This window comes from Ictidomys tridecemlineatus, chromosome X, assembly GCF_052094955.1.
Source record: "Ictidomys tridecemlineatus isolate mIctTri1 chromosome X, mIctTri1.hap1, whole genome shotgun sequence".
Lineage (NCBI taxonomy): Eukaryota > Metazoa > Chordata > Mammalia > Rodentia > Sciuridae > Ictidomys > Ictidomys tridecemlineatus.
Window position 1 is genome coordinate 67,385,557 of NC_135493.1, and position 27,611 is coordinate 67,413,167.

General features: G+C 34.8%; 1 protein-coding gene and 1 pseudogene across 1 annotated transcript; both read right to left on the minus strand.

Annotated features, from left to right (window-relative positions):
- Window positions 1-2,055: 2,055 nt before the first annotated feature.
- Window positions 2,056-2,702, minus strand: LOC101956107 (cytochrome c oxidase assembly factor 7 pseudogene; annotated as a pseudogene).
- Window positions 2,703-22,413: 19,711 nt separating this feature from the next.
- On the minus strand, window positions 22,414-26,563 carry Spin4 (spindlin family member 4). Its single transcript, XM_078034612.1, has 2 exons — window positions 26,056-26,563; window positions 22,414-25,955 (listed from the first exon to the last, which is right to left on the minus strand). Exon 2 carries the CDS (start codon window positions 25,913-25,915, stop codon window positions 25,166-25,168), a length of 750 nt encoding a protein of 249 aa, XP_077890738.1. The 5' UTR covers window positions 25,916-25,955; window positions 26,056-26,563; the 3' UTR covers window positions 22,414-25,165.
- Between the last annotated feature and the right edge of the window lie 1,048 nt (window positions 26,564-27,611).

Sequence of the window (27,611 nt, forward strand, 5' to 3'; positions counted from 1 at the left end):
ACATTTTGTCATCAACAGAGATTATTTGACTTCTTTTTCTTCTTGTATCCATAAAAAGTCCTTCTCTTGCCTGATTTCTCTGGCTAGACTTTCATGGACTATATGGCTTAGGATTAGTGATAGTGGACAATCCTGGCCTGTTCCTGATTTTAGAGAAAATGCTTTCAATTTTTCCCTATTCATTATGGTGTTAGCTTTAGGTTTTTCATACTTGGTCTGTATGATGCTGAGGTAGGTTTTTTTCTGTTCTTAGTTTCTCCAGGGCTTTTAGCATACTCGTTTGCTGCATGTTGTCTAAAGATTTTTCTGCATCTATTGAGATGTTCATATGATTTTTGGTGTTATTTCTATTTATGTGATAAATTGCATTTTTTGATATGTGTATCTTAAAATAATTTTGCATCCCTGTGATGAAGTCAATTTGATCATGGTTTTCAATGTTTTTCTGTTTTCAGTGTTTGAGATTTTCATTATCCTAATAATTATAAAGTGGTTTTATTGTTGTTTCAATTTGCATTTTTCTGATGATATTTTATATGGAGGATCTTTTCATATGCTTATTTTCCATGTCTATATTTTCTTTGGTGAGTTTTCTGTTAAGGTCTTTGACTCATGTTTTAATCAAGTTACTTTTTATGAATGGGTTTTAAGATTTTATTCTGGCTTTAATTTTCAATTCCTGTATGTTTACTAATGTTGGGCATTTTTCACATGCTTGTTGACTTAGAGTTCAAACATAGAAAAATGTTACTTTACATTTTTAACAATGAACTTTATGCCTTCAAACACTCCTCTCTATCCTTGGGAAAGTCCTTCTCTTCTATCAGCTTTAAGAGTTTGGTGGTTGCACTTATAAACCTATACAGGGCAGGCCTTCCTTCTAGGACAGTTGCGAAACTGGAAGCCAAAAATTCTAGGTTGTGACAGATATAATAATCCTAAAATCAGCACGAAAATGACAAGCTTGCCTCTTGTTAACAAGTTAGAGAGAGAATAGAAAAAGCAAATATTGTTAAAGGGCACAATCCCATGAAAAACTTACTCAACCCTATCTGGAAACTAGAAAGAACACTAAAAAACAATGTGTAAATCAATCAAAATAGATTACTCACAGTAGCAGTTAAAAAGACCCAGTATAAGTGGGCAAAATTTGTCACAAAGACTTTGCTTACAAATTCCTATTTGAAATTGCTCTGGGAATAACATTAGCATGAGCTACACTAGGTGAGTACCCTGGAGACACTGGTTTTTAACTGGTTTTCTCTTCTAGGGGAAAGCAGGTTTCATCTTTAGCAACATAGGCATAACATCTTTTATCCTTCATGTGTCATTGTTTTCCTGATCTCTTAATTTCTTGAAAGGTCTGAATCCAAATGCAAAAAAGGAAGCTCAAACCAATTATTACATAAGTCAGAGGATGGCAGTTGTACCCATTTAACTGTTCTTAGCCTCTATTATGTAAATCAAGACACTCTTTGATTTTCAAGCCTCCCCCAACTAAAATAATGAAGAAGAAGAAGGAGGAGGAGGAGGAGGAGGAGGAGGAGGAGGAGGAGGAGGAGGAGGAGGAGGAGGAGGAGGAGGAGGAGGAGGAGGAGGAGGAGGAGGAGGAGGAGGAGGAGGAGGAGGAGGAGGAGGAGAAGAAGAAGAAGAAGAAGAAGAAGAAGAAGAAGAAGAAGAAGAAGAAGAAGAAGAAGAAGAAGAAGAAGAAGAAGAAGAAGAAGAAGAAAGCTGATTCCTTTAGGTCCTGTGTTGGTAATTTTTAATTTCCTGGTATGCCACCCCCAATCTCCCAGCCAGATTTTTATGGCTTTCTGGTTTACTCCTATTTTTTGCAGATCTCCAAAAATTTGAACACACTCACTGCAGGCCACATCTAAGTAAGTGACACTCTGGAGCAGTGGATTTATATACACAGAGCTATTGATATTATGTCCCATGTTTTTCTGCTCCAACAAGTTGACCTCAAAGTCTTCATCAAGTCTCAGAAATAGAAGGTGCCAGCCTTAAGCTGTTAGTTGCCTGAGACTGAGGGTGGGCCACATTACCCAAATTTTAAGATCTGGACACTTTCTGTTGCTCTTTGTGCAGCTATTCAGCCTGATTTTTAGCACCTCTGCCTTGGCCTTATCCTTATCAACACCTTCCCCCATTTTATACATGCAACTGGCATTGACACAGGCCCAGACATAGCCAAGATCATAGGCTTTTATTGAGTATTTACATGTCAGGCCTATGTCCTTGAAAAGTCATTGACACCATGCAGGAACATGATACTAAGGTTGAAGCAATTGGAGGCATATCTGCCATCACAGACCCTGACCTTCCCCAGATAAGGTTGGTCATCCTCATTGATCTGTCCATAATGTGCCAGGACAGCAACATGATTTCACAGATTTCTTTCCATGTTTATCACATGCCATCCAAAATCATCTCAAGGCAGCTTTCAGGTCCTGAGTCAGTTCACGTTTTCAAAGCATATAATAAGCCTCCAGTTTGTAGCAGTTATCACTGTGCTTATTGTCTTCAGAGCTGAACTTCAGCACCTTGGAAGTCTCATCAAAATTTTTCTGTACCTCTTCCAAATAGTCTACCAGCCAATAGCAACCTCCCGTGTCCTTCTCACAGTAGCATTTGTAGTTGCACTCCACCTCAATATTTTCCAAAAATGACTTTACCTGCCCCTTGTCCAGTCCTTCCATGGATCCTCTAAATCTTTTTGATAATAGCAATTCTAAATAGTGTGAGATGCTATCTCACTGTGCTTTGCAATTCCATGATTATTAATGTTGTTGAGCATTTTTATATGAATTCTTGTTATTAGTCATTTGATAGATGATCTTTAGGTACTTAGTACATTTTTAATTGAATTGTTATTTTCTAGCAAGAAATTTTGCTTCCTTATAAGTTATAGATATTAGTCAAACTATTCTGATTTCTGCTTTGATTCTACTATAAATTACAGTTACCACAAGGTAATATCCTAAGTACCTTGCTTTTGGAGATTCAGTGCCTCCCCATGGTTTCTACTATTCCAGGATTTAATTACGCATGTTACATTTAGGTTTCCCACATCATTGGCAGGAGTTTCCTCTGTAAGTTTTCATCTACAAAGAAGAGTCAATTTAGAGTGATTCAGAGTGCTAGGGATTTCCTCACAAATTTAATTTTCACAACATTAATAAATGATGTGTCCTGTGGACTCTTACCTACCAAGAGGGTGAGTTATAAATGGCAAATCCACTATAAAAATTCAGTCTCCCTAAATCTCCGAGTCACTCTTCTGTAGTAAATTGATTCTATCCTCCTTTTCAAGTTTGCTTGGAGTGGTTCACACATTTGTCCATGTTTCAGTCAATTGACCTAACGATAGAGTCATTTCTAACTCTTCAAGCTGCAACATTAAATTCAAACAGAGGCAACTTTATGTTCTTCCCATAATTATCACACACTCTTTTTAAAAACATATATTTATTCTTTAGTTCTAGGTGGACACACAATATCTTTATTTTATTTTACATGGTGCTGAGGATTGAACCTACTGCCTCACACATGCTAGGTGAGCACTCTGCCACTGAGCCACAACCCCAGCCCATCACATACTCTTAACACTTATTTATACACACACATCATCTGGATTTCTACAAATTATAAAAATCACAGTCCTTTTGCATTGTAGTGCACTTTCTAATAGATTATACTATGTATTACACCTGTGGCATCCTTCAAACTTATGAGCTGAATTATCATTGAATCTCTAATGTGAAACAAAATTAATCAGGGAAAATGGTTATTTTATTATTGCATAAAATAATGCATAATAATTATGTTCATTCAGGAATAATTGTAGATGTATATATAATATTTGATGACTTATAATCGCTATTACCCCCATTAAACTATCCTTATGTTTCCCTTACCATTCTCCCAAATCACCTTCCTCATCTCTAATGGGTTTCCTTCTGTTTTCATATTTTTCTATATTCCACATATGAGAGGAAATATGTGATACCCATCTTTCTGAGTCTCACTTATTTTATTTAACATGATCATTTTAAGTCCTTTCCATGATCCAGAAAATAACATGATTTGACTCTTCTCTATAGTTTAAAATGACTTCATTGTGTGTGTGTGTGTATTTATATATTTACATATTACATTTGCTTTAATCATCCTTCTGATAAGGGGCACTTGGCTGATTCCAATAGATTAGCTATTGTACATAGTGCCATGACAAATATGGATATGCAGTCATCTCTAAAAGTATGCTGCCTTGAATTCTTCCACATATATACTTAATATTGGTATTGGTATTATATATGTTAGTTCTGTTTTGAGGTTTTTTTGAGCATACTTATTTGCTTGGTGGCTGCATTAATTTACATTCCCATTAGCAGGGTATAAGTGTTCCTTTTACCCCATATCTTCACCAACATTTATTTGTATTCTTGATGAATGCCATTATGACTGGAGTAAGTTTTAATTTCAATGTAGTTTTTATTTGCATTTGCTTGATGGCTAAATATGATTAAATTTTTTAAATATAATTATTGCCTATTTGTACTTCTTCATTGAAAAAAGTCTTTATAGTTTTTTTATTTATTGATTCAATTATTTGTTTTTTGTTGTCATTTTTTAATTGTTTTTACTGTTCTTTTTTTGATTCATTATATATTCTGAATAGTAACCCACTGTTGGAATAGTAGCTGGAAAGAATTGCCGCCTTCTATGAGCTGTCTCTTCACTCTTTCATTCTTTCTTTGTGCAGCTTTGAATTTGAAACTTCACATACTCAACTAGTTCTCAGTGTGCACTCTCTGTTTTGTTCCTAGTTGAAGTAGCTCTCAGCAGAAGCATTTCCCAACACATACAGAAACACCTTCTTTTGGGAGTGTTTCAGCAGCATGCAGGAAAGTACAAATTTACTGGAATTTCTGCCCCAATTTTTTCAATGGATTTCCTTTGTACTGGGAAGGATTGATATTTTCATGAGTCTCATCTTGCTCCCCAAATTCGGTTCTCCTAGGTTCAAGGGTTAACTTGCAGAAACACTTTAATTTTTTAGGTTTCACTTTGTATTGCCTAAGAAGGGTAGCTGACACTTGACATTTCACAACAATGAAGGCAAGCCATGAGTTCTGTACCCTATGCCCTCACACAAAACAGAAACATGTAGGATATATAACACCCTCCAATCATGGGCCTTTTAGCTGACTACCAACCACTGGATGGTGAGAAAACCATAGCAACTAAGGAAGCAACTTCTATGCCTTAGCACCTCAAGGAGAGTCCAAAAAGTGATCATTTAAGTCATCAGCAAATAGTGATACTTTGATTTCTTCCTTTCCTATTCATATTCCTTTAATTTCTTTATTGTAATTTCTCTGGCTAGGATTTCAAGGACTATGTTGAATAGGAGTGGTGAAAGAGGACACTCCTGTCTTGTTCCAGTTTGTAGAGGGAATGCTTTTATTTTTTTCCATTTAGAATGATATTAGTCTTGCATTTAGCATATATAGTTTTTGCAAGGTTCAGTTATGTTCCTGATATCTCTACACATGTAAACTAATGTTACAGAATAGAAGACACAGAGACAAACCCACATAAATACAGTTATGTCATATTAGACAAAGGTGCCAAATTCATTCATTGGAGAAAAGATAGCTCTTCAACAAATGGTACTGGGAAAACTGGAAATCTATATGTAGCAAAATGAGATTAAATCCCTATCTTCACCCTGCACAAAACTCAATTCAAAGTGGATCAAAGACTTAGGCACTAGAACAGAGATCTTGCCACTAATAGAATCTTTACTACAGCAGCTTAGGTACTGACTTCCTTAAGACTCCTAAAGCACAAGAAGTAAAATCAAGAATCAACAAATTTGATGAATTCACAGTCAAAAGCTTCTTCTCAGCCAAGGAAGCAATCAATAATATGAAGCAAGAGCCCACAGAATGGGAGAAGATTTTTACCACATGCACCTCAGAGCATTAATCTCATGATATATAAAAAACCCAAAAAACTTAACACTAAAAATACATATAACCCAGTCAACAAATAGGCTAAGGAACTGAACAGACACATCACAAAAAAGTAAATACAATCTATCAAGAAATATATGAAAAAAATTCAACATCTTTAGCAATTAGAGAAATGCAAATCAAAACTACTCTTAAGATTTCATCTCACTCTAGTCAGAATGTCAATTATCAATAATACAAGCAACAATAAATATTGGCAAGGATGTGGGGGGAAAGGTACACTCATACATTGCTGGTGGGACTGAAAATTGGTGCAATCAGTCTGGAAAGTAGTATAATGATTCCTCAGAAAACTTGGAATGGAACCACAATTTGACCCAGCTATCCCACTCTCACTTTATACCCAAAAGACTTAATCTCAGCATATTACAGTGACACAGCCACATCAATGTTTATAGCTGCTCAACTCACAGTAGCTAAACTATGAAACAACCTAGATGCCTTTCAACAGATGAATAGATAAAGAAAATGTTGTATATACATATACACAATGGAATATTACCCAACATTAAAGAAGAATGAAACAGCCAGGAGGAGTGTGGTACATCTGTATCCCAGCAGCTTAAGAGGCTAAGACAGGAGGATCACAAGATCAAAGCCATCTTCAGCAAAAGTTAGGTGCTAAGCAACTCTGTGAGAACTTGTCTCTAAAAAAAAATACAAAATAGGGCTGGGGATGTGGCTCAGTGGCCAAGTGCCCCTGAGTTCAATCTCCAGTACTCAGAAAATTTTTTAAAAAGGTAGAATGTAATTATGGCATTTGTAGTATTTGCAGGCAAATGGATGGAGCTGGAGAATATCATGCTAAGCAAAATAAGGCAATCACAGACACACACACAAAAAATGGCCTAATATTTTTACTGATATGCAGATGCTAATTCACAATAAGTGGTGGGGCTAAGGATAAATAGAGGTACTTTAGATTAGGCAGAGAGGGGAATAAAGGGACAGAAAAGGGTATGGGGGTAGAAAGTAAAGTAGAATGAATTAGACATTATTAGAATTAGTCATATATGTGCATATATTACTGCACCACCAGTGTGGTTCTACGTCATGTAGAACCAGGAGAATGATAAGTTATACTCCATTTATGTATGTATTATGTGTCAAAATATATTCTACTGTGATGTATAACTACTTAAAACAAGTTTTTTAAAAAGTCCTTGGTTTCATTTTGCATTTGTGGAATATTAATTTTTATGGCTTCTTTTGCATGTTTAACTTTGCTCATTGTTTCTTTTTCCCTGGTTAGTATACCTAAATGTTTTCCAATTTTTTTATTTGTTTGTTTGTTTGCTATTTGTTTCATCTTTTTAAAAAGCCAACTCTTTCTTTTATTTTTGTGGGAATTTTGTTTTTGGTATTTTATTTACTTTAGTGTCATGATGTTTTTTTCTACTAAGTTGATGTTCTATTTTTCATTTCTATTTTCTTGATGTGCATTGCTAAGTTATTTAAAATCTTCCTTTTTATAAATGTAAGCTTTTTTGCTATAAATTTTCTTTTTGTTTTCACTTTTGGTATAGTTCAGTGGTTTCCTTCTTCTTCTTCTTTTTTTCCTTTTCTTTCTATGCAGTACTGGAGACTGAACCCAGGGAATCCTTACCACTGAGTTGCATCACCCACCCATTTTTTTTAAAGAGAGAGAGAGAGAGAGAGAGAGAGAGAGAGAGAGAGAGAGAGAGAGAGAGAGGCCCTTCAATAGACGAATGGATAAAAAAATGTGGCATCTATAAACAATGGAGTATTACTCTGCATTAAAAAATGACAAAATCATAGAATTTGCAGGGAAATGGATGACATTAGAGCAGATTATGCTAAGTGAAGCTAGCCAATCCCTAAGAAACAAATGCCAAATGTCTTCTTTGATATAAGGAGAGTAACTAAGAATAGAGTAGGGACGAAGAGCATGAGAAGAAGATTAACATTAAACAGGGATGAGAGGTGGGAGGGAAAGGAAGAGAGAAGGGAAATTGCATAGAAATGGAAGGAGACCCTCAGGGTTATACAAAATTACATACAAGAGGAAGTAAGGGGAAAGGGGAAAAAACAAGAGGGAGAAATGAATTACAGTAGATGGGGTAGAGAGAGAAGATTGGAGGGGAGGGGATGGGGGATAGTAGAGGATAGGAAAGGCAGCAGAATACAACAGACACTAGTATAGCAATATGTAAAACAGTGGATGTGTAACCAATGTGATGCTGCAATCTGTATATGGGGTAAAAATGGGAGTTCATAACCCACTTGAATCAAAGTGTGAAATATGATATGTCAAGAACGATGTAATGTTTTGAACAACCAACAATAAAAATTAAAGAAAAAAATTTAAAAAAAGAAAATCCAAAAAATATATTTATTTTTTAGTTTTCAGTGAACACAACATCTTTATTTTTATGAGGTGCTGAGGATCGAACCCAGCGCCCCATGCATGCCAGGCAATCGCGTTACCACTTGAGCCACATCCCCAGCCCTCACCCACCAATTTTTATTTTTTATTTTGAAATATACAGTTGATGCACTGCCCAGACTGGCCTCAAACTTGCGATCCTCCTGCCTCAATCTCCTAAGTCAATGGAATTACAAGCATATACATCCAAGCCTGTCTAATACATAGGTTTTGGTTTGAAGTATTTTCATTGTCACTCAATGTGAGAAATTCTTTGAAGTGCCTCATTTGATTTTATTGATGATTCATATTTTGTTCAAAAACATGTTGTTTATTTTGAAAGTACTTTTACAATCTCTGTAGTTGATTTTGTATTTGTTGTTGATTTCTCATGTTAATATTGTGAGATAAGAAAAGATACGTGGAATTTCATTAAGTTTTTTTTTTTCTGAATTTCTTGAAACTTTCTGTGGCCTAATAAATTATCTTTCCTGAAGAATGTTCCATGTGTTCATGAGAAGCATATACATTTTGTAGTTGCATATAAAATATGTAAATACCTCTACTACCATATACTTTAACTCCAATGTTTCTTTGTTAACATCTGTCCACGTGATCTACCCTTTGATGAAAATATGCTGTTTAATTCCACAATGATTATTGAATCAGAATCTACTGTTTCTTTTAGACCTACTCATTTTCATATAATTGCATTCTCTGTCATTAGGTGAATCTGCATTTAAAATTGTATCCTCTTGTTGAATTAACCCCTTGATCATTATACAGTAATCAATTTTATCTTTTTCCCAAAGGGGAAAAAAAACTTTATTTAAGTGTAGATCAGAACTGCATATGGAATACACTTTATCTTTTTAAACTCTTAGGGAGTGTCTATTTTATCTGATAAAGGTATAGCTACTTCTGATTTCTTTTGGTTTCTGCTTATAGGTAATATTTTTTTCAGACCTTAACTTTCAGTCTATATTTCTTTACCAGTGACTGTATTTTAGACAGTGAAGTTCTTACAGTTGAAGTGTGTTTCTTGTAGGGAATGGATAATTAAGTCTTCTTTATGTTTGTTTTTCATTCTTTTATGAATTTTATGTATTTTAATTGGAGAATTACATCCATTTACACTAAGGGTAATTAATAAATAAAGACTTACTATTATCATTTTATTGCTTGTTTTCTAACAGTTTTGTAGATTCTTCTTCCTCTTCTCTTTTCTTTTTTTAATATTTATTTTTTTAATGTAGTCAGACACAATATCTTTATTTTATTTATTTATTTTTACATGGTACTGAGGATTGAACCCAGGGCCTCACACTATGAGGCAAGCACTCTACCACTGAGCCATAACCCCAGCTTTCTTCTCTTTTCTTTATGGTTAAGTGATTTCTTCTGGTAGTATATTTTGATTACTTCATTTTTACTTTTAATGTATTTATTGTACAGTATTTTTTGTGGTTACCAGGAGGCCTGGAGAAAACATATTTGAACTTATTGTGTTCTATAAAAGTTATCTTATATTAGACAAAGGTGTCCAAAACATACATTGGAGTAAAAATAGCCTCTTCAACAAATGGTGCTGGGAAAATTGGGAATCTATACGCTTTGGAACTCTATGCATTCCTCTATCCCAATAACTCTTAAATTTGGTCTTTCTATGCTACTCCATATTTCTTGAATGCTCTGCTCATGGTTTCTTATCATCTTCACTGTGTCATCTACATTATTTTCCAGATTATATATTTTGTCTTCATTGTCTGAGGTCCTGCCTTCCAAGTGATCTAATCTGTTGGTGATGCTTTCTATTGAGTTTTTAATTTGGTTTATTGTTTCCTTCAGTTCATGGGTTTCTATTTTTTTTTCAGAATCTCTATCTACTTATTGAAGTAATCCTTTGCTTCATGTATTTGCTTATGTAGCTCTTTATTGAAATGATCTTTTGCTGCCTGTATTTGCTCTCTTATATTATCCTTTAATTCACAGAACATTTTAATCATGTACGTCCTGAACTCCTTCTCTGTGATTTCTTCTGTTGTGCTGGCCACTGATTCTAATAATGTAGTATCTTGATTTGTTGGGGGGGGGGCTGTCTTCCCTTGTTTTCTCTTATTGTTCATGTGTCTTTCCTTCTAGAACTGGATCCAGCCCTTTAGGCTTATAATGTGCTGCAGGATTCCAAAACCTCTCCTTTGAGGGGAAGAACAATATTAACAGATCTCAATACAAACAATATACAACCTAAAATCAAATAGCTGTTATTGATACATTTACAGTTTTTCACAATATACAGAAATGGTGAATACAATTGTTATCTATAATATAAACAGTAGGTTTACAAAAGGGTCTACAGTTTCTGATGGTGAATAGAGAACCAGGGATGAGGTGTAGGAAAAGAGAATCAGAATAGTCAAAGAAATCCTTAGCAAGAAGAGTGAAACAGGTGGCTTCACTCTACCAGAACTTAAACTGTACTACTGAGCAACAGTAACAAAAACAGCATGGTATTGACATCAAAATAGACTTGTAGACAAATGGTACAGAATAGAGGACACAGAGAAAAACCCACATAAATATAGTTATCGAATATTAGACAAAGGTGCCAAAAACATATATTGGAGAAAAAAGCCTCTTCAACAAATGATGCTCATAAAACTGGACATTCATATGCATCAAAATGAAATTAAGCCCCTATCTCTTACCATGCACAAAACTCAACTCAAAGTGGATCAAGAACCTAGGAATTAAACCAGATACCCTGTGCCTAATAGAAAAAAAAGTAGGCACAAATCTTCATCATGTCAGATTAGGTCCCAATTGCCTTAACAAGACTCCTATAGCACAAAAAATAAAATCAGAAATCAATAAATGGGATGAATTCAAACTGAAAAGCTTCTCAGCTAAAGAAACAATCAGTGGGGTGAATAGAGAGCCTACAAAATGGGAACAAATTTTTACCACATGCACATCAGATAGAGCACTAATCTCTAGGCTATATAAAGAACTCAAAAAAATTAACACCAAAAATGAATAAATAAGCTGATCAGTAAATGGGCTAAGGAACTTCTAAGAAGATGATATATAATCAATCAATAAATATATTAAAAATGTTCAGCATCCTAGAAATCAGAGAAATGCAAATCCAAACTAAGATGTCATCTCCCTCCAGTCAGAATAGCAGCTATTAAGCATACAAACAGGACTGAGGTTGTGGCTCAGAGGTAGAGTGCTCACCTGGCATGTGTGGGACACTGGGTTTGATCCTCAGCCCAACTTGAAAATAAAATAAAGGTATTGTGTCCACCTACAACTAAGAAATAAATATTTTTTTTAAAAAATACAAACAACAACGTGTGTTGGTGAGGATTGGGGGAAAAAGCACACCCACATATTGCTGGTTGCAATGCTGGACTGCAAATTGTTGCAACCAATCTGGAAAGCATTATGGATATTCCTTGGAAAACTTGGAATGTAACTACCATTTGACTGACCTATGCCACTCCTCAGTTTATATCCAAAGGACTTAAAAACAGCATACTACAGGGACACAGCCACATCAATGTTTATAGCAGCACAATTCACAATAGCCAAACTGTGGGACCAACCTAGATGCCCTTAAATAGATGAATGGATAAAGAAACTGTGGTATATATACACAATGGAATATTACTCAGCATTAAAAGATAAAAAAATCATGGTATTTGAAGGTAAATGGATGGAGTTGGAGAATATTATAGTAAGTGAAGTAAGCCAATGTGAAAAAAAATGCTGAATGTTTTCTCTAATATGAGGATTCTGATCCATAATGGGGATCGGGTTGCAGGGAGCATGGGAGGAAACTTTAGATGGGGCCATGGGGAGGGAAAGGAGGGGGCAGTGCAGTAGGAAAGGCAGTGGAATGAGATGGGCATCATAATCCTAAGTAAATTTATGAAGACATGAATGGTGTGACTCTATTTTGTGTACAACAAGACATGAAAACTTGTGCTATATATGTGTACTATAAATTGAAATGCATCCTGCTATCCTATATAACAAATTAGATTAAATAAAAAAATTAAAAAGTGATGTATGCTGTCAAATTTAGATGGTATTTGGCCACATATTCTATATGATAAGAGGAAAGAGTTTATTTTTTAAATATATTTAAAATATATTAAATATGTATATACATTTAAGGAAGACATGGAGCCATGAAGTCATCCTAAAATCAATAGGAATTTGATTTGGAGAATATATGTTCTTTCCTAACACATATAACTAATTCTTGTTAGTGGAGCCCTAAATAAACATAAGCTAGGTCATTCAATCTTTATAAAAAAATGTGTCAAAGTTAAAAATACTAAAGCCTGAGAATTAGAGGATATTATAGATGCACAATGAATAAATAGAGTAAGGTACTTGATTGAGTCCTGAAAGAAAAAAATAACAAAAACAGAATATTAATGCAATATTTGTGGAAATGTGACTGACACAGCAGAAAATATAAAATAATCAAAATGGAGGAATAGACAGCTGCATAAGTCAACTTTTTAAGACTGTGATAACTATCTGATAAATAACAACTTAAAAGGAGGAAATATTTATTTTAGCCCATAGTTTCAGAGGTTTTAGTCATAGCCAGCTAGGTGAATATATTTTTCGTGTCCTAAGGTGAGGCAGAAAAGCACGGTGGAAAGACAGGGTAAAATAAAGCTGCTCAGTTCATTGTAGCTGGAAGGAGAGAGAGAGAGAGAGAGAGAGAGAGAGAGAGAGAGAGAGAGAGAGAAATTAGGGGGAGAGAAAGAGGGTGCCAGAAACAATGTATAGTTCCCAAGGGCATGCCCCCAAGAACCCTCAACCTTCAACCACTTTCCACTTTCTACAGTCCCCAACACCTCCTAGTAGCCCATTTAGCTACCAATTGATTTATCTAGTGATGAGTTCAGAGTTCTCATGATATAATCACTTCCTAAATGTCCCAGTTATGAACACTAAAGCATTGAAGACAAAGCTCACAACACATGAGACTGAAAGAAAATCCAGATTCAAACTACATCAACAGCTCTCATCTCTTGTACCTCATAGAAATAAAGAAACAAAGGGAAATAATCAGAAACAACTTTGTCAGATTTCTGGAAAATAGGCTAAATTCATACCAAATGATTCCCAAATAAAGAAAAATAATCTTCAAATTGTATAATGTTTTGTGATTTTACTTAATCTTATCCCATCTCTCCCAGTCAAAATAGTGGTCTTAGTTCAAAAGCTACCACTGCCTGCATTCCAGTTTGATACCCTTTCCTTAGTTTCATTGGGTCAAATGTAGAAGATATACAAAAATCATCTTATATTTCTCTTTTAAACTCTCTGGAAACTTCCTGAATGTCTTACCTAAGGCTTTCATCAGTGTTGCATCTAAGTGAAACATGTAATTTTATCTTCTTCACTATTATCAATAGTGCACAATGAACATGGCAAAACAGATATGTCTTCAGCACATTGATTTTATTTACTTTACATATTGCTGACAGAAAAGCAACAAGCTTCAAAATACTGAAAAAAAACATACTAACAATACTCAAATGTCTAAAGAAATTAATTTTGTAATTACAAAAGAAACATATAGTAAACTGCTAAATAAAAACAGGAGGAGAGCTTTTAAATTCCTGCAGTATTTAAGAGACTGAAATGCATGAAAGACAATTATAAAATTTTACTATCTTGCATAAAATTTATAAAAATATATATTGGATCATAGCAAGAACAACTAAAGAAAAGCAAAAAGAGCTGTGTAGGAGCTAAGATGTTTTATGTAATTGAAGTTATGTTGGCATCAATCAACTAGATTTTGAATAAATATGAGATATTTCATATAATCCTGATGCTAATAAAAATAAAATATATATACAAAAGAAGAAAATCAAGTTAATTTATAACAAAGCAACTGAAACACAAAGAAGGCATTATAGGAGGGAAATAAGGGTAAACAAGTTCTAAGATTTACTTTAAATGTAAAATAACAGAGCTAAGTCCTTCCTTATAAGTAATTATTTTACAACTGGAATTATTTTTAATGGATACACAAAACATGAAAATTGTTCTTATTAGTGGGGTACAATGTGACTTTAATACATTTATATACCACATAATGCTTAACCCCCCCAAAAAAGATATCTCCCCATTTATCTTCATTTCTTTATTGTGAAAATTTCCAGTTATTTTTCTAGCTTTATGAAATGTGCAGTACATTATTGTTATCTATGGTAACCCCACTGAGTGATAGCAGCCCAGAACCTCTTGCTCCTACCTGAAACTTAGTAACCATTGATAAACTTTCCCAATTCCTCCAACCTACACTTTCCTGGACTCTGCTAACCACCATTCTACTCTTGACCTTCATGAGATCAATTGTTTGTATTTCACCTGTAAGTGAATTTATGTAGTACTTCTCTTTCTGTGCTTGGTTTATTACATTAAGCATAATAATGTCCAGTTGATCTTGTATCAAAAATAAGAGGATTTTATTCTTTTTAATGATGGAATATTATTCAATCATATATGAATGACATTTTCTTTGTATATTTTTTAGTCTCCTTTATTTTTTATTGATTTTATTATTTTTTAAATACACGACAGCAGTGGAATGCATTACAATCCTTATTACACATATAGAGCACAATTTTTGTATCTCTGTGTATAAAATATATTCACATCAATTTATGCCATTATACATGTACATTTTTTTGCATTACAATTCTTAATGCACATATATACCACAATTTTTCATATCTCTGTTAGTATATATAGTATGTTGACACCCAATTCAAGTCTTCATATATGTACTTTTTTATAATGATAACCATCACATTCCACCATCCTTGCTAATCCCTTTCCCCCTCCCTTTCCCTCCCACCCATATTCCCTATCTATAATTAATTAATCTAATCCTCCCATGCTCTCCCTCCCTACCCCACTATGAGTCACCCCCCCTTATATCGGATAAAACAATTGGCATTTGGTTTTTTGGGATTGCCTGACTTCACTTAGCATTATTTTCTCAAACGCCATCAATTTATCTGCAAATGCCATGGTTTTATTCTTTTTTTAATGCTGAATAATATTCCATTGTGTATAAATACCACATATTTTTTTATCCATTCATCCACTGAAGAACCTCTAGGTTGGCTCCACAGTTTAGCTATTGTGAATTGTGCTGCTATAAACATTGATGTGGCTGTGGCCCTGGAATACGCTATTTTTAAGTCCTTTGGGTATAGTCCAAGAAGAGGAATAACCAGGTCAAATGGTGATGTTCCATTCCCAGATTTCCAAGGAATCTCCATACTGCTTTTCAAATTGGTTGCACCAATTTGCAGTCCCACCAGCAATGTATGAGTGTACCTTTTTTCCCACATCCTTTCCAACACTTATTGTTGTTTGTCTTCATACTAGCTGCCATTCTGACTGAAGTGAGATGATATTTTAGAGTAGTTTGGTTTTGGGTTGGGGATGTGGCCCAAGCGGTAGCATGCTCGCCTGGCATGAGTGCAGCCCGGGTTCCATCCTCAGCACCACATACAAAGATGTTGTGTCCGCCGATAACTAAAAAATAAATATTAAAAAAATTCTCTCTCTCTCTCTCTCTCTCTCTCTCTCTCTCTCTCTCTCTCTCTCTCTCTCTCATTGTTCCAGGGATTAAACCCATGGACACTTAACCATTGGGCCTCATCTCCAGCCCTTTTTGTATTTTATTTAGGGACAGGATCTCACTGAGTTGCTCAAGTCCTCACTAAATTGCCAAAGCTGGCTTTGAACTTGGAATCCTCCTGCCTCAGCCTTTGGAGCTGCTGGGATTACAGGCTTGTGTCACCACACCCAGCTGTGATATTCTGTATTTCTGTGGTGTCAGTTGTAATGTTTCCTTTCCATTCTTAATTTTATTAATTTAAATATTCTCCTTTTCTTAGGCTATGTAAGGGTTTGGCAATTTTATTTATATATTCCAAAACTCTTATCCTTTTTTGAATTTGTTATTTCACATTTTAAAAAAATTCTTTATTTGCAATTGTTTTTGCTACAATTTTTATTATTTTCTTCCTTCTCGTAATTTTAGGGTTTTTTTCTTGTTTTTCTAGTTTCTAGAGAAGCAGAGATAGGCTATTTATCTGAGATCTTACTTTTTTAATATATAATTTGGGCTGTGATTGCTATAAACTTCCCAATTAACTTCACTCTTACTATATTCCAAAGTTGTTTGTGTTGTGTTTCCATTTCCATTTGTTTCAAGAAATGCTTTAATTTCCTTTTTATTTCCTTTCTTGATCATTAGTTGCTCAAAAAGAAAATTATTTAATTTTCATGTACTTGTATATTTCCTCAAGGCTTTTTTTGTTGTTGTTGTTATTGATTTCTAGCCCTATCACATTCATGGTGAGAAAAGACACTTAGGATAAATTTATTTAATTATTGAGAATTGGCTTGTAGACTACCATATGATCTATTAGTATGTTCCATGTGCTAAGAAAAGTGTACATTTGGTAGCTATGGATATAATGGTATGTAGACCTCTATTAGGTTCATTTCTTCTGTTGTTGAATTTAACAGTTCTGCTGTTGCAATTTAATTTGTTGTTTCTTTGTTCATTTTCCATCTGGCTAATCAACTTACTTCTCTTCTCTTGGTGAAAATGGGGTATTAATGCCCCAAGATAGTCTTGTATTGCAAAGTTCTCTCCATTAAGGACTATTAACATTTGTTTCATATTTTTGGTGCTCCAATATTGGGTCCATATATGTTAAAATTTTATTTCCTTTTTTCACAACCCCTTCATCATATAACAATCTTATCTATATATTATTATTTTTGATTTAAAATCTATTTTTATCTGATAGGGTTGGGTCTTACATTTTTCATATTGGAGAAGACAGCATTGTAGTTATTTCTTTATTTCTCTCTTTTGTAGCCTTCCTTGATGGTCATGTGAATTAATCTGTTTTAATTCATTTCTTATTATTTTTATTTTAACATTTAAATATTTTTGTTTGGTGGTTACCATGAGACTTACAAAATTTTCTTTTGTTATACCAAGCTATTTTAAAGTGATAGCAACTTAAAGTGATCTCAAATATAAACAGAAGATAAAATATACTGTAGCATTTCTTGCCTCTTTACATGATGAATTCTTGATATCCTAATTTACATACTTCTAGATTAAAATATTCAGGTAATTCTTATTATTGTGGTTTTGCTTTTTTATTCTTCATACTAAAGCTATAAACAGTTTTTGTTCCACACTTAAAATATTAGAACATTCTGAATTAATTTGTGTAATTTCTCTCATCAGAAAATTTTATACATTCCTATGTTTTTTCTTTTTCATTAATGTCTTTCACTTTCCAGAATTTCCTTTAGCATTTCTTGCAAAACAGCTTTTAGAGATATATTCTGTCAGCTTCCATTTGTTTTAGAAAGTATTTATTCCTCTTTCATTTATAAGGATAGTATTACTGAGCACAGTATTCTTATTCAAAAGTTTTTCCCCTCTTAACAATACTGAAATTTTTATGCCACATTCTTCTAGCCTGGAAATTTTCGGTTGAGAAATTGGCTGTTAGGTGAACTAAGATAATCATAGGTTTTATTCATTTATTTTCTCTTGTAGCTTTGAGGACCTTCTCTTTATATTCACCTTTGAGAGTTTGATTGGTGACCTTTGCTTCTCTGATCCTGAATATGTGTATTCTTCTTTGGGAAGACTTCTGTTGTCATCCTTTGAATAAACTTTCTCCCCACTTGTCATTCTCAAATACCTCTTGAATTCCAATAATAATATAACCTCTTTTATAATATCCTAAATTTTTCATATTTTATCTTCACTTCTCCTCATTCTTATTCTTCTTTTACTCTTGTTAAGGTCTATTTAACAACAGATTTTTTTAGTACAGCACTGATTCTTCCTTCTCTTTAATGTGTCCTGCCTTTTATTTCTTCTATTTTGTTTTAATATCACTCAATGTATTTTCCAACCCTAGGATATATATTTGATTGTTTTTTTAAATCTCTTATATTTCTTTATTAAGTTTTTTCATTGGTGTCTGAAATAGTTCTTCAAATGTCTCCAAGTTCATTGAATTCCTTTAAAGCAGTTGATTTAAATTCTTGGTCTTAGAATTTTCCCATACTCATTAAGCCTTGTTGGTTTCTGGTACTTTATTTTGAGTACTAGTTACTTAGAGTACTAATTGAGATATTGGTTTCCTGAAAGTTCTGATTGTTGGCATGTGACATTGCCCAGCCATTTAAGGTTTATATATTATTTATGTGTTCCTCACCTGACCTTCTTTGTTCCTGTCTTCCCAGAAATTATAAGAAGTTTACCTATTTTCTCAATAATAAGTGAGAAAGTGTCTAATAATTTCTGCTACTTCAGCACTGAGCACCCATGTACTGGTTTTCTGCTGGTGTTTTGTGGCTGTTTCAGTACTAGAGGGTAATCTAAATTCAGGTTTGTCCCAAATACACTGTTGTTGTATTGTTCTGAATCAACCAGGACAATAACTCAAAAGATGTTTTATTCTTACAAGCCATTTCCTGGAGTGGGCCTGGATTCCTCATCTGCAATTAATGACCTGTGCATAGGCACTGAAGGATTCTACCCAGGTTGGGCAGTCATCTTGGATGGACAATACACTTGCCTGTGGCTACAAATGCCACCACAGTGTGCCACACTATATGTTCAGAGTTTACCAATACCAACACAACACTGCAGTAGATCCATGGTCCATACTATTATGTGCTGCCTATTACTGAGATAGACTGTTAGGTTAAGACTACTGCAATAATCCATAGGTGATGCTTGCTAGAATAGAAGACTGATAGACTGGGGCCAGATGTGTTTCCCTTGGTACCAAAGTTGTTTCACAGGCTCAATCCATAGAGTCAGATTTTACTGACCCTGTATTACATCAAGGCAAAGACTTGTATTTACTATTCTGCCTAACTCCAAAAAATGGACTCTTTCAATATGTTATACTGCCTGAAGTTGGGATAGTATTGATAAATGCAGTCCCTTGGTCACCTAGGTTGATGCTAAAATGGATCCTGCCTGAGTCACTTGCACAATCTCAAGGGTACACCAACAACCATGCCACAAATGGCAGTGATGCAGATTGAAACATGACTGCCTTACTTGGCTGTTAGTCTGTACCAAGTATGAACACACTTCTAGAGCCTCATCTAAAAGCACAGGCCTAGTGCTATCTGTGCTGCCCAAATTGGGAAAGATGTGGTAGATACAGTCTTTTATAATTTGTATGTGATTTGTCTCTCAAAAGCTCATGTGTGAGACAATGCAAGAAGCTTCAGAGGAGAAAATATTATGAGAGGCTTAAGCTAATCAGTGAATTAATCCCCTGATAGGGATTAACTGAATGGTAACTGAAATCTGGAGGTGTGGGCTGGAGGAGGTGGAGCATTGGAGGCATGGCTTTGGGGTATATATTTGTATCCAGCAAATGAAGTCTCTGTCTCTATTTCCTGATCATCCTGTGAGGCGCTTCCTTCTGCCACATTCTTCCACCATGATGTTCTGCCTCACCTTGAGCCCTGAGGAATGGAGCCGGCCTTCTATGGATTAAGAAACCTAAAACTGTGATCCCTCAAATAAACTTTTCCTCCTCTACAGTTGTTCTGGTTAGATACTTTTAGTCATAGCATTTAAAAAGCCGACTAAAATAGTCTCTTTGCCACCAAGGTAGATGTTAATGTGGGTCACACCTGGGTCTCACAGCAACAGGCTGCATAGTCTTGGGAGTTGGTGGGAGTTCTCCAACCCACTCCAAGGCCTGATGTAATACAGGCTGAAAACTGATTCTGTCCTTTTGATGCACAGGTCCCCTTTTTATGCCAGGGTTATTCTAGAGACTCAGTCTGTGAGCTTTTGTCTACATACGGGGATTTCATTTTCATTTTCACAGACCCAACTACAACAGAAAACATATTCTTCTCATGTGCCCATGGACTATTATCCAGGATAGACCATATTTAATCCTCAAAAGAATTCTCAATAAATTTAAAAAAAATTAAAAACATAAAAATGTCTTTCTGACCACAAAAACATGAAACTTCAAATCAATAAGAGAAGGAAAACTGGAAAGTTTAGTCCATTAGGATATGTTGATTTTTACTATATGGAATTACATCTTAATAAATAAAAATATGCATAATTTGCCTTGTTGAAACTATAAAATCACCAACTTAGAAATATCTCACTTGTTTAACATAATGAAGACCAGCTTCTATGGAACAATCTCTCTTCTCCTTGCTCATATCCCGTCTGGCCATACTTGGCTCTAACAAGAAACCTCTCTAGTTAGAAACAATCTATCTCAAAGTGCCAGCAACATGATTTGCTGTCTCACTTTATTGAGGTGTCCATTCAAATGACATGTTTTCTGGGGAATTATCTGTCCATCTATATAAAATACACCCACCCTGATTCATGGCTTTCTTATTGGGCTTTTTAAAAAGAAATCATCACAGCCTGATATATACACATAGAGCACACTGTGAAGAAGACAGGAATGTATCTTCATCCACAATAACATAATTAAGTACTATGGGACCAGGGATGTAGTTTCTGGACATTTTCACCTCCTAAAACTATGTCAAAAGCATTATAAATCCTCCCTTTGACTCAAAGCAAGCTTATGTGATGAAAAAAAATACATATATTACCATGGAATAATTAGAAATGTAGTTCTAGTATAGGAGCCAAGACATTTAGGAGTAAAGGCATAATGGAACACGATATTCTACATTGACTTTTTTTCTACATTCTTTAAATTATTTCATTGTTCTATCCTCAATCTCTAAACCATAGGTAGAACTAGAATAAACCTTTCTTTGAATGACAGGTTTTTGTATACACTCAAATTATTATGAGACAATATAAGACCAAAAGGACTTACATTAAGCTTGATGATGACTGTCTTCTTCAACCCATTAGGATGTATGCTCTAAGAGCAGGGATTTTGACTGGATAACTCATTCTTCCATTGCCAGGCCCTAGTCCAGGGACAAACTAATCTTTTGCTATATGGATCAATGTCATCATAATGTATGATACATGACTTGATATTTGGGGGAGGTGAGAACTATAACTAAAACTAGAACAGGAGCTAGAAAGCAATATTATATGTCTATAAGACATGTGTCTTTACATGGTAGGGGGAGGGAAATAGGAGAGATTGCTGTTATTTAAGATAGGAAGATTTTCATCCAATACTATGTCCCAAACTCTTAAAAGAGGGCTAGCCACCTTCTGAGTATCAGAAAGTGGAATAACCCCAGTATCATGCCAGGAAAAATATAAGGCCTATGACTACCTTGAAGTAAGAGGCTTGTGGTGTGTATGTGCCTATTCCTAGCCCAGATAAAAGGTCTGGAAAAGAGGAGACTGTCTTTTTTATCAATACCTCGGGCTGTGGCTAGGGCCAAGCCTTCCAGAGTATTAGGAGTAGTAAAAGTGAACAGTAATTAGTATTTTAAAGTAGGTGCTGTTGATTTTTTTGTCACTTCAGTCCATTTTCTATTTGGAAAAATAAAAATCCCTACAAAACAAAAGACCAAAATAAATTATTCATGGTTTATAGTTGATTGTTCATATTTATATTTTTAAAAAACACATAAATCAATACTATTATTGGTTATAATTATATTTGTAGTAAATGCATAAATCATGTAATAATATTCACACCAAACTCACGATAGTGTCTACCCTCTTCAGAATAACTGGTATGATATTGGAAAATGGATTAATTAATTGTAATGTTCCAATTATTTAAAACTATAAATCATCATCTAAAATAAACATACCAAAATGTTGTCAGTTTTACATTTGAGGTAGAGATGAACAAATGTGTGTCATATCTTTTATACTTTCACATGTTTTGTTGTGACATTTTAAATAAATAAAATAGTACAAAGAATTTAAAATGCCATTAGAGCTGATAATTTTATTACATTTTTCAGTACTGGACAAATCTTGAAGCATAAAATATACGAGGACATAAAGCATGTGAATAAAATAAGCAACAAGGTTGACAACAGAGACAACTTTGGACTTTGTATTTCACAGAGAATACATATTCTTTCTAAACAAAAGCTTGAATAAACTAGTTGTCACTGAAAATAATCAGAGAACTGACTAAAGATCTACAATCAAAAGTGTCACCAGGATTAGATCATTTTACAGATTGGCACTAGCTAACTTTTAATGAACAATTTATTCTAATGCTATTTGAACTACTTGAGACCACAGCACAATACTAAAAACACAAAAATTCATATTTTTAAAGCTAGTACATCTCTAATAATAAAAAAAAAACTTGGTAAAGACAGTATAAAAAAGAACAAAAATAAACAATTCCAAGTTGGAATGCAAATGTAATAATTCTAAATGAAATGTTGGTAAATAAAACACAGCATGTAGCAGGTAGGATTAATTCCAGAAATTAAGGTTTGGTTCAACATCAAATACCAACCATTTTAATTCATTACATCCACAAATTAAAGGAAAAAGATCATAAAATTTTAAGAATAGATAATGAAAATACATTTGATAAACCCAGGAGCCATTTCTGATAATAACACTATGTAAAAAAGGAAAAGAAGAAACTCCTAAACAAGTTAATAATCAACAGCAAATCAATAACCAACAGCAAATATAATACTAATATGAAATACTACAAAGATTTTTTTGAAAATTAAAAATAGGTGAAGTATGTCTGTATCATTATACAACACTATTCCGGAAAATCCAGCTAAAGTAATATAATCAATATAAACATTAGAAGAAATAAAATAATTTTTATATACATGTAAAATGATTGTATACCTAGAGTCCAAAATATTCTATTTTTAAACCCACTGTAATTTAGAAGATTAAATAAATTCATTGAATAAAAGATAAAAATATAAAAATCTATAGGTTGCTTTTATTGCCCAAAATAACAAGCTATAAATGAGGAGAAAAATGTACCCAATTCAAAATGTGACAACTGTAAAAATACTAAAAAATAAGATCAATTTCATATGACAGACCTATATGAAGAATATTAAGAAATAAGAGCCAAAGAATTCAATGATATATCAAAACACTTCGGTGTTAAGAATTAATATTATTGTTATACTCCAAAGAGAAACATAGAAATCTAATGAAATTTTAATTGAGACAAAATTTGTTAATGTCAAAAAAGTGCTTATAATTTTCATATGAAAGAGTTAATGTGGAGGACAAATTACAATGGAAGAAAAAAATAATAATGAAGGAGGACTCGCTTTACCAGATTCTAAAACTACTTTATGGCCAGTCAGTATATTAAAAATCATGTAATACTGGCTCAAAAATTTGAAAATGGGTGTTTTTTTTAAATAAATTGTATAATTGGACATCCAATGTGAATGAAATGTATACTTGGATCTCTATCTTATACCATATACCAAAATAAATTTCAGATGACTCAAACATTTAAACTTTAATAATAATAAAATAATTATGAAATGTAGGTGAATGACTTAGGATGGTGATATCCATCTGGAAAATAACAGGAAATTAAAGTTATAAAAGAGACAATCATCTACCTAATTTTTTACAATTATAAAATAAAAGACATAACCAATAAAATCAAGATTATATAATAGAAAAATCATAACACATAAGCTACAAATTATTAAATGCACTTAACAAATTTTTAAGGAAAAGATCAACAATTCAATAGATAAATGAAGAAAGGATAATAATTATCAAATCACAAAATAAAAACACTCAAATAGAAAGAGAAATCCTCTTTGAAGTCAGGTAAAAGGCAGTCACAGTGAAAAGCAATATCATATAATTTTTCACCTTTCAGATTTTTAAATCTTAAAAAGTGATGCTGCAGAGGATGCTGAAAATAGGCACTTTCATTTTGAATGATAACCCTAATTTCTTAAAATAAAACATATGACTTGTTAGCATTTCTGAGAATCCAACCTATAGAAATAAAACACTTTGTGTTTTGGTAGTGTTATGTTGGTGAAAAAGGAAATAAATGAATATCAGTAACAAAAAGGTTGAATACTTTTTGGTACATCTACATGTATTGAATATGCAACTATTAGAGTGAGGGTGAGAGCAAGAGGGAGGGAGGGAGGGAGGGAGGGAGGGGGAGAGAGGGAGGGAGGGAGAGAGAGAGAGAGAGAGAGAGAGAGAGAGAGATTGAGATTGACTGTAGCTACTGATCAGCCAGGATGTCATCTATGTCAAGTGAGAAAAGCAATTAGAGAAAATAATATGGCTTCCCATTTTAACAGAAAATACTATGAAAAACTTCATGAAGAAGAAGAAAATATGGAAGGATGTAGGACAGATTCTCAACATGTGGGAAGAAAGTAGAAAGGTTAAAAACAATGTGGGAGAAGGATATGGGGTAGGGTTAATCTACTTTTACATTAAAAATACAGACACTTTAATATTCTACTAGCACCCAATTTATAAGTTCCATTAAAGAACAAAGCAATATCAAAATTACCACAGTATACTTGGGGCAAAACTGCGGAATTAGTCAATGTAAGAGTTGGAGGCACAATAAGATTTACTTACTTTCCTGAATTTCTGATGCCAAAACTGTTCTCAAAGTTCACAATTATGAAAATACAAAACATTTTAAGTAATAGTTCCCCAACTATTACAAAGAGCACAATGAACTTACGGGGTTTTCACCAAACCATAGACATAAATGTGAATATCATCATCAAACTTAATGAAGTAGACAGAGGGCTTGGCCACCACTTGATGGATGAAAATGCCAGTTCTCTTGGACCCGTCATCTTTGGCATGCTCCACCTGCTTGCCCACCAGGCTGTCGACCACCTCTCCAGGCTCCCGTTCTGCCATAGGGAAATAGTAGTTGGAATCTGGAATGATGCGCAGGTCACCATCTCTGTAGTCATCCAGCAGAGTGTACATATAGAGGACTGGATCTTTCTCATACGTTATATAAAACCAAGTATCCATCACTGGGGCTCGTGCCAGCACCATACCCTTCCATTCATCTTTCCTACCGTGCTCGCCTTCAAAGACATGCCCCACTGCCTTCCCAATCAAGGAATCTGCCAGGCGAGAATCAATTCGAGGAGTTGGAACTCTCTCAGGAAGAATCTCTAGCGCTAGAACTCTTTTATCTCGGTGCAGTTCTAGTCCATACACACTATCTTTGCCATCATATTTAATGATGTAAAGTGTGGGCTTCACAGAAACCTGCTCGAGCACAGTGCCTTTCCACTGCTCCACTGGCTCATTGCCTTCTTTCCAGCCGTGTTGAATGCGGCAGCCCACGATGTTCCTACGAGTGAGGAAAGTGGGCTTGCGCCGCTGCTTCCTGTGGGTGTGCCTTTTCTTCATCAGGTATGCGGACACGCCGTCTACTCCCGTGGGAGGCATGGTCGGAGGAGACATGGTTCAGGGCTTAGGAGGACTTAGACAGAATTGCCCCTTGCTTGATTAAGCGGACAAAAAGTTAATATTATCCAATAAGAATTTTTTTTTTCTGCGATCTCAGAAAGGGGTCCTCCCTTCTCCTAGATCAAAGATCTCACCAGAGCTTGGCAGAAACGCTCTAACTCTTCACTGTGGGCACAAGGACAGTGTGTGCCTCTCGACAGTGCTTTCTTCTGCCGTCCGGGAGGGGTGACTGCAGCAGCGGTGGCTGGAAAGAGATGGCGGGTACGACTGTGCTGTCCGCGCCTGGCGCCCGCCCCAACCTCCACCCCCAGGTCCCGGAATCGGCCACTTAGCTGTTGTTGTAGTTGAAGCTGAGGTTGCAGTACCGCGACACCGAAGGAGACCGCGGGAAAGGAAGGCAAAAGATAAAGGGATGGCTGCAGCAGTAAAAGTGCAGGCGGCGGCACGTCTCCGAGGAGTCCGCGCGCGGCCTGGCCTTCACAGTCCTAGTTGGCTTGGCCCAGCGGTGGAACCGCGGTTTTTGCAGCTTCAAGAGCCCGCCCCCTCTGAGCCCGCCTGTACCTCGGTCCCGCCCTCTGCCTTCTTGCCTTCCGCTTCGCGGGCAGCAGTGGGGCGGGTCAGCGCGCGCGCCCGCGTTCAGTCTACACTGACACAGGCTTTCTCCTTTATTTCCTCTCGCGCCCCCCGACTGTTTACTTCAAACTCCAGCCAGACAGGCAGGCTCCCCTCCCCCATTTGAGCTGCCTGCTGCCCAACAGCTTTCTCCACAGCGGCTTCATCTGCTCCTGTCTTACAGGAATTTCTCACAAACATTTCGAAATATATACATATATTCAAAACACACACACAGAGAGACAGAGAGAGAGAGAGAGAGAGAGAGAGAGAGAGAGAGAGAGAGTTTGCACATACAAATGTACATACAAGCTAGTTTCTTTCAGTTTGAAGAATTACAGACCAGAGAAAATAAAGCCTGTGAACGGTCCTCCATCTTGATTCAAACTCTCCTTTATATTTTGTACCTGAATATTCCTGGTAACGATTATTTAATAATTATTTTATTTTCCGAGTGTAAGGAGGTACACCGACGTTGTGGAAGATTTTTAAAAATATAGTGAAATAAAATATGAAACTAACCTTAACCTTGGTATCTAAACATACAGTAAAATATTAACCACGTTGATTTATCTCCTGGTAATAAACATGTGGGGAGCATATGTCATACTTTTATATCTTACTTTTGTCATTTATATCATTAAAATTTTCTGGTTATTTTCTATAGTTATGAAAACATGATTTTTGATCCAGACTATTTATTTTAATATTTAATGGCCCATTATTAATTCAAAATGCCCTATGATACAAGAATAAGTAATAAAACTATTTATCTTCATATATGGGGTTTATTTAGCTTATCTAAATCATGTCTTTAGGGAGTATTTTAAAGACATGGTTTCTACATATGAAATAAGATCGATATTTGGAAAAACAAAATATTAAAACAAAATTGTGGCCTCAATTTAGTAAAATGAGAAGATGGTGTGTGTGTGTTTATATTTACTAGTATTGTAATTTTGAAAGCACTGCATAGTTATATGGAAAATCTAATAGAAAACAAAATATCCATAATCTCACTTGCCTCAAATCACAGGGCTGCTAAGAAATTTAAATTTGAATATCTGAAGAACTTTAA